This window comes from Corvus brachyrhynchos, unplaced genomic scaffold, assembly GCF_000691975.1.
Source record: "Corvus brachyrhynchos isolate BGI_N302 unplaced genomic scaffold, ASM69197v1 scaffold395, whole genome shotgun sequence".
NCBI lineage: Eukaryota > Metazoa > Chordata > Aves > Passeriformes > Corvidae > Corvus > Corvus brachyrhynchos.
Genome location: NW_008238340.1, coordinates 332652 through 340704, shown reverse-complemented (window position 1 = coordinate 340704; position 8053 = coordinate 332652). Strand labels below are relative to the sequence as shown.

Below are 8053 nucleotides of genomic sequence, written 5' to 3'. Positions count from 1 at the left end.
GAACCACTCTTCCCAACAATGCAGCTATGCCTCCAGTATGGCACCAAATTTGAATCCAACAGCGCTCCTAAATGTATTATGAAAAAATTGTCTGTGCAAAATCATGTTACTGTCCAGGGGATGAGCAGGGAAAGTGGAGGCAGAGAATGTGCATGGACAGCTCTTTATCTATGGGCCAGGTATTTGCCATGGGGAGAAAGCAACCTGAATCACAGATAGCCACCAGACTATGAGGGATTTGTTCTGAGCAGCAAGGATGCACTCAAGCAACAAAGAGGGATTTCGTGTAGAAGGAAAACAAGACAGAAAAGGCCAGGAAAATTTCAACACTGCTGGGTTCTAAAGAAAATGCCAGATAGCAGGAAAATGAGAGGAAATTTGTCAAGCACATTCAGCACAAAATAACACACTACTGAAAATCTTGTAAGAAAGACACTTCAGGAGAGGATATGAAACTACAAAGTGTCTGAATTCCCACCTGTGCCTCAGAGGAGACTCTTGGTTTGGGATAATGTGGTTGAAAAGAAGTGCTCCCAATTTCCAAGCAAAGAGATGGACTCCTCAATGATACCTACACTTTCTATGGGATACACGTTGAATACACATGTTGTATCCCAATGACAGGCACAGTGAGCAGCTAATAAAAACTGGCACAAACAAGGCACTGCAGGTGACTCATATGCCTCCTGACCCAGGTAAGACCTATCTGTCTGGATTTTCACAAGTAGCTGGCAGAGATGACATCCACGCTGCACTAGCAGAGAGATGCAAATAGCACACAGTGCCCTAAGACATGCTTTCCTTCCATGGCTTCTCCTCCTCTGCAGGTTTCCACCTCTTTTCACAGGAGTGTGATATTTGCTACCACCAAAGCAGAATAAGAGACAGCTTCCAGACACTGTAATGCAGGTATGCCATCTTTTGTCCTGCACAGCCTTCTTAGGCTGACAAACAGAACTCTGCCAAGCTACAGGTTTTGCCAGCATGAACTCAAACAACAATCCCTGGCAAACAATCAATCCCTGGCAGCTGCCCAGGCATGAACTAGCACCAGGTATGCTTGGCAAAGCTGACCAAGACCCAGAACATCTAGCCACAGCCCATCCTCTCTGGCAAATCTTCCACATTATCATTATCAAGTACAACCAGGGGAAAAATTACATGTCTCCAAGCAAACTCTCATGAGGTAAACATCAGTCCCATTTTCCATGTGAGGAACAAAGTCCAAAGCAATCGAGGTAAATAGGACATGTGAGGCCCACAGAAAGCATGGAGGTAGAAATCCAGCTTTATTTCCCTCTTGTTCATAATCCAGCCAGAGGAAATACTGCCTCTACTTTCCCCCAGAAGGAAAAGAAAGGCTTGACAAAGAAAGGACACCCAAAAATTTCCAACAAACACACACAAATGTAGGAGGAGGAAGAGAGGAAAGCCTCTCACAACACCATTGTGGGCAAAGTGGCTGTCAAAAACTTCAGGTCTGCAAGAGGAGAGAGGAAGAATATAAATTTAAGGCCAAAGACACATCAAAATAACAAAATGGGAGAACAAATATGAGCAAGAGAGAATAAGCACCCCATCTGCCTAGAAAGGAGGGCAGAATCCAGTTGCAGAGAGGTCAGGCTGAAGGGTCCAAAGTGCAAGGCTGTCCCCTTAACACCTGAGGAAGTGGCCCACACTGACATGGAAGCAGAGAAAGCATCCCACCTATGTTAAAGGTGTACTCTCCTCCACGCTCCTGATACATTCGATACACCAAATAGCAGGACACAGGTTTGAGGAGGAGGCTGAAGATGGCCATGCCTATACTGAAACGCTTCGCATCACTGAGGAAGTCGTGTGAAGGGTAGAAGATAGAGATGTGAATGATGTCTGTGAGGACTGTGAGCAGCAGGCCAGTCAGGAACTGGAAACAAGGAGAGAGAATGGGACATGAAGCGTTTAACCACTGACAGTAACAGTCAGCATCTGTTTCCTACGAGATCTATGTTACACAATCATCCTTCACCCCAGAATGACACAACACTCTTGGTACTGCCCCAGGCAGACAGATACTCCTGGATGAATGATCCTGTATTTCATGCCTTTTCTTCACATCTGTCAGATACCTTCTCATAATATATTCTAAAATTGTTTCTTTTTGTTTGCCAATCTATTCAGTGTTCAGAAAAGGGTTTTACAAAGTCTCTCCAACTCAAGCATATTAAACACTTTGAGTCCTCATCTGGCATTACAAGTCACAACAGCAGGTAAAAAAAACAAGAATCAAGTATGCCTCATCTCGGAGAAGAAAAATAATTGACAGTGAATGCTTCTCACCATGGTTTACAGAGCTCACAGATTTATATGCTCTCTTAAAAAAAACCCAAACTCACCCAAACAGGGAGTTGACTTGTTCACTGCTGTATTGGGAACAGTTGAAAATCATCACTGGCTCAAAGGCTCTGCCCTCCACCCTCTTCCTGAGCAGCCTGGGGGAGACCAATACTCTTACACTCACCATCATTATGGCATCAAGGGAATCTCGTTGCACAATGGCCCAGATCCCCACTGCAAGGACACTGAAATTTCCCCAGGCATAGGAGAGTGGCAACATGTAATTCATGCATCCCCTGCCAAATGACACACACAAAAAAAAAAAACAGCTCACATTCACAATAAGCCTGCAACAGTTTGCTTTCATCCCTGTTCCCATACAAACACCTCACTCTTAGATTTAGGATCTTCTTGCACACAGGCATAAACAGGGAGTGCTGATTCCCAGGGAACACCCCATTCCTAGATTGAAGGAATACCCTCTTCTCCCCCAGGCCAGACACTTATCACTCACCAAACCGTGAGCAGCCAATGTACCAGAATGATAGCCTGTGAAAAAAAAACAAAACAGGAAGACAGGTCAGCATGTTGGGAGAACTCTGGGAGGATCAACACAAAATGACACCATCTTGTCCCCAAGGGATGGGTGGAAGAGTGGCCTGGGCCCATGAACCAGTGCAGAAAGATGGTGAGGCAATTGGGACAGTGAAGACAAAGCTATTTTTCTCCACATCTATTGCGGAATATTTCCTGTGGTGCTACACTGTAGTCATTCGTTCTTCTTGTCATCTCTGTCGACAGCTGATGCAGGGACCACTTAGCCTTTTCTAAGTGGGTTATTTTTTGGAACTCCAGAAGAGTTTGCACAGAAAGCCAGACAATCTGATTTACACTGTGCTAGCACAGTTTATACATGACCAATCTGGCATCCCATCACCAAAAAGCCCATGGATAGCCATGCTTGCAGCTCCCGGAATTTCACTCCAGTCCTCAGCAAATCCTTCTTTTACCTCCTTCCAGTCTGTTCAGAGCAGTGATCCAACCTCACTGCAGTATTAACAGACCTGAAGGCTTCTTCGAGGACTCTGTGAACCTGATCCTGACAGAGCACACAGCTCTTTTCACTCCCAATGAAGCCACCAGGTCCAAAGGCCAGCAGTGCCCTGAGTAGCAGAAAATGCTGCCACAAATTCTGTACTTTGCACGTGTCCTTAATGATCCTGATCCTTGTGCTCAGGGGGACAAATCAAGGAAAAAGGATCATACTGTAATAAGTGATACAAGGATTCTCTTCACCACCACTTGCCATTTTTGTAACTAAGGAAATATACCCTACATGTTTATTCAGAGAGCAAATGGGAAAACAATATATCACTTCAGGCTTTTTCTACATCTATACCCTGCTGGTCACTCCAACAAAGGGAGATCACTCATATTTGCTCTCTAAACATTTGTGAAAACAAGAATATGGAAGACAGGCTCTATTAACAGCCTCACTAAAGAAAGGCTGAAGCCTGGACATACCAGAGGATCCATGGGATACAGGCACGCTTCCATTTTTTCCTAGCTGTGAGAAAGGCTCTAAATTGGCATTTATGCTGGCCTTGGTCTAAAAAAAAACCAAACCCACATTACCAAAACCCCTCTGAAGCACACTCCCCCCAAAAGGAAAAAAAAAGAAAATTGGGAACTAAGTATGTAGTAAAAGCCTAAGTTACTCAGTGGATACAGGAAAGCTGTATGCAGATAGGAGCATTAAGACACTAAAAAGAAATTTAGATCTACTGACACCCTGCTAGATTCCTTGACTTAAAAACATCTCTCCATGCTCTAACTTAAAACAAAACTAGTTGCTGGAGAAGAGAGTGAAGCTGTGACATAAGTGAAGCACAGTCAGGAAAGCACAGGGGTGGCCCAGCTGCTGTGGCTCACACTGCTCTGCCATGACACCACAAGGCAAATGTCTTACTTCCTGCTCTTCCTTCACTGCAGTGCCCCATCACAGCTGCTGAGCACTCACCAGATTTTGCTGTAACTTCAAACACTGTTTAGACATATTTTTATTAATTAATTTTTTTAATTGTTCATGAAAGCTTACAAAATGCTTCACCACTCCCCACGCTTCCCTTTCTCCCCAACTGTATGGCAGACACAGGGGAAAAACTGCTAATCAGTAAAATACAAGATGTTCCTGGATAAGAATGGAGACATGCAAATAGCATTTACTCAAGAGACTATCATAACATCAGGAAAATTCTTAATTAGGTAGTATTTAATTGCATGTCACACACCCGCAAGACCCCTCAAGGTTCACCAGTTAACATAATTAGGCAGAGAGGGTTTTTTTTTAAAGCTGTCTACATCAATATTGCAGTTATTAAATTATGAAGTATTTTTAGTCATCTGCATAAAGTCAGGTAAACTAGGGCTGATACTATGAGTGACTGCTGAAATAAAACCAAGATATTCCCTTTTTAGTTATTAGTCCAATTTACCTGACAGTTTTGCAGCGCACTATGGAATTGGCTGGTGGTGTTGGTATGCTTTAACATAGAAAATATAGTGTTAATGAAAAGCTACAGTAACTATGTGAGATCAGTTAATTTGCAGGCAGTCTCCTGATAAGACAGCAGAAAAATTTAAATTTTTTCCATCTGTCCAAGGATTTAAGTCTGTAGCTAAGACAGACATACATTTCTTCTTTTGAGAAAATAACTCCTAACACTTGAACTAGTGGTGAGAGCAGAAAATAAGAAAGGTGGGTCCTTTGTCCCCATCTCTTCTGGGAAGAAGGATGGCCACGTGATTAGAAGCATCCCACTGGAAACTGGGAAGAGCTAAGGAGAATTCCTACCTCCTTTGCAAATCCCAGCATGTGATGAAACTAATTGCCAAGCATAAAAAGAGCCTAGGTCTGCCAGGGTCTCATTTGATGGGAAACTCTTTGGAACAAGAACTCCTTTAAACATGCTTCAGCACAGAACTTAGCACAAGGTTGAATTTCAACCAAGTTAAAAATTAAACAGTTCCAAATTACAATTATTTTCTTGTTGTATCTAAATTTCTATTTTACTTACTTTTTTTTTAGTTTAGAGTAAGCTCATCTACTCTATGGGTGACATTCACCTGAGAACATACAAAACCAAAATGTGAATCTGAGTGGCCACCTGTGAGGATGCTGCTCATTATTATAAGAGAGTGATAATAATGAGTGCTTAAGCAGTGGGACAGGCTATCCAATGGGGCTGTCATGGCCTCTGTTCTTATTTTAAAACTCAGCTGATTTTCGAGTTGAGCTATTTGATCTAACTTTTCAGTTTGCCTTGGTTTGAGCAGGAGGTTGAACCACATGACATACAGACATCTCTATTATTCCTTGATGCTGTGACTTAGCATTTACAAATGCCTTAGCACAAAATGTGTGTTTCCAGGCACATGGACTGTAGGGCATTGTCCAGACTTGATCAAAGTCAAACGTTGTATTTCGAGGCTCTGCATGATTATTTCAGTAATCATAGGTGTCAAGCTGTCACAGCAAAAATATGGCTGTGCTGTTTCCCCCATGTTTTGCTGAGCATGGCTGTTAGAACCGAGCCAGTAGATCCTGTTCCATGAGCATGTTCCCCACCCACTCCAGGGCTACATTAATTGTATAGCTCTGCAAGTAGCTTAAAGAGAGACCCCAAGGCTAAGATACTGCTACATTCTGGCACAAACACAGCTCAGTCATGCAGCTTTCTTGGAGCTACTTCTATCAAAAGGCTCGTCTTTATAATCTCATAGAACCCGTAAGCAGATCATGCCAATGAATAGTAGCAGTGTGTGTTATTTCCAGGCCCTTTCTGAGCAAGAATCTTCCCCACCTTTGTGGTATTTTCCAGGGAATCGGGCCCTAACTCAGGAACAGTATGAAGATGTAGGTACAACTATTAACTCCCTATTTCCTGGCTCTTCAGCTCAGAGCAGAACTGGCAGACTCAACAACAAGGAATTTCTTAATGCTGAAAAGAGTTTGCCCAGGACAAGCTCACACTTATCTCGTAAGAGATTGGGGAATGGTTGTCTGAAACAAGAGAAGAAAGGCAACATTTTAGTTTTGTTGTCTTTGCGACTCATTCATTGAAAAGTCATTGTTTTTCAGCTCCCCTATCTCCATTTCCCATGGTAGAACATGTATTTTGTGTTGGCCAACTTTTAAATTAAATGTCCTTAGTTTTCACTGTTGTTTTAGCATGGCAAAAAAATAATCAAGCCAAGTTTAAAAACGAAGCAGAAGGCACGATCTTTTAATCTTCCTAGTGCCCTGGGAATCACACAATAGTCCAAACTTGTCAGAGCAAAGTATCAGCTAGTTTCCAGAATGTAATATAATCCACTTGCCAGGCCTTGAAAAATCCATTTGCTTACTTGCCTCTAACAAGGGAAGTTGCTTTTCTTGGTGAACTAGTAAGAGGGGTATTCATCATTATATGAACACCAATCTTTTGTTTAACCCAACCACATGAAAGCTGTCCTGTACAAAGCTGAATTAATAAGGGTAGCTGAGATAATACTGTTCTCCCATCCAACCCATAGGCTGCCTGGTCGAAGGCCACTGCTCACAGCTTAACGAATCACCAGCAGAAAAACCTGATGTGATGAGTGATGCTTTCACTCTCTGGGCAAAGCTTTAACCAAAGAAACCACCTAAACCATACTGTATTAAATGAGATCACAAAGCAGTGAAGCTGGGAAAAGACACACACACCTAGAAATCTCAGGGCTCTGAAAATGTGAAAGACAAAAAAAAATAGAGGAAATGTCACCTGTCTGGTAGCACAGAAGACAACAGTATCAAACACCAACATCAAAAGCAAAGTGTGATTTTAACATCCACTGGCTTGTCCGCAAGGAAGTGCTTCTCCCAAAAGTGAAAAAAGTAACTGTGGTTAAGTCACTTATATCTCCTGTCTCTAGCTATCAGATATTCACTGAGATTTCCAAAGTGCCCTCAACTGGAGCCTGTCCTCTCCAGCAGAGAAGCAATTGCAGTTATCTATCAGATGATAACCCCAAAGTAAGCGGGCTTATCTGTCTAGGACACTTTGCCTGACAACCGAAAACTTTGTCTCCTCAGGATCTTGTGCGGTGTTTGTCTTGGCTTAGCTCTGGTCAGCTGAGCTGGAAACCTCCACGGACACTAGTTAATAGCCAGCTGTTGTTTCTGCCCAGTCCTTGGCCACTTTAGCAATATCCCTGAAGTAAGAGCAAACTTTGGAGTCATCACCTGGTGGGTTTAACCAAGAATCACAGAATACACTGAGTTGGAAGGGACCCATCAGGATCACCAACTCCTGGCCCTGCACCAAGACACCCCAAGAATTCCACCCTGTGCTTGAGAGCGTTGTCCAAACGCTCCTTGAACTCAGACAGGCTTGGTGCTGTGATCACTGCCCTGGGGAGCCTGTTCAATGCCTGACCACCCTCTGGGGAAAACGTTTTCCTGATATCCAACCTAAACCTCCCACGACTCGGCTTCATGGCATTCACAACTTCTGCAGCCTTTGCCCATGTGATGAAAAAAGCAGAAACATCAGGTTTTCCTCCTCAGAGGGCTCCGCAGCTCCGAGCAGGGCCTCAGCCAGGATCTGGACCAGGCACAGGGCTGGAGAACATGCGAGAGGAGGGATACAGGGAGGGCCGATCCGAGCGCCCGCGGCTCCGCCCGGCCCGGAAGCCCCCAGCCAGCCCCTCCCTC

General features: G+C 43.7%; 1 protein-coding gene across 2 annotated transcripts in view; it reads right to left on the bottom strand.

Annotated features, from left to right (window-relative positions):
• Positions 1–3867, bottom strand: part of AGTRAP (angiotensin II receptor associated protein) — a 9541-nt gene extending 5674 nt beyond the window's left edge. For both annotated transcript variants that reach the window (XR_001862237.1, XM_008634248.2), the window contains exons 1-4: positions 3841–3867; positions 2831–2865; positions 2501–2612; positions 1708–1906 (exon numbers count right to left, since the gene is read on the bottom strand). Coding sequence is in view for 1 of the 2 variants with exons in the window: in XM_008634248.2 (XP_008632470.2) it covers positions 1708–1906; positions 2501–2612; positions 2831–2865; positions 3841–3852 (358 nt within the window). In the remaining variant the exon portion in view is untranslated. The remainder of the gene's footprint in view (positions 1–1707; positions 1907–2500; positions 2613–2830; positions 2866–3840) is intronic.
• Between the last annotated feature and the right edge of the window lie 4186 nt (positions 3868–8053).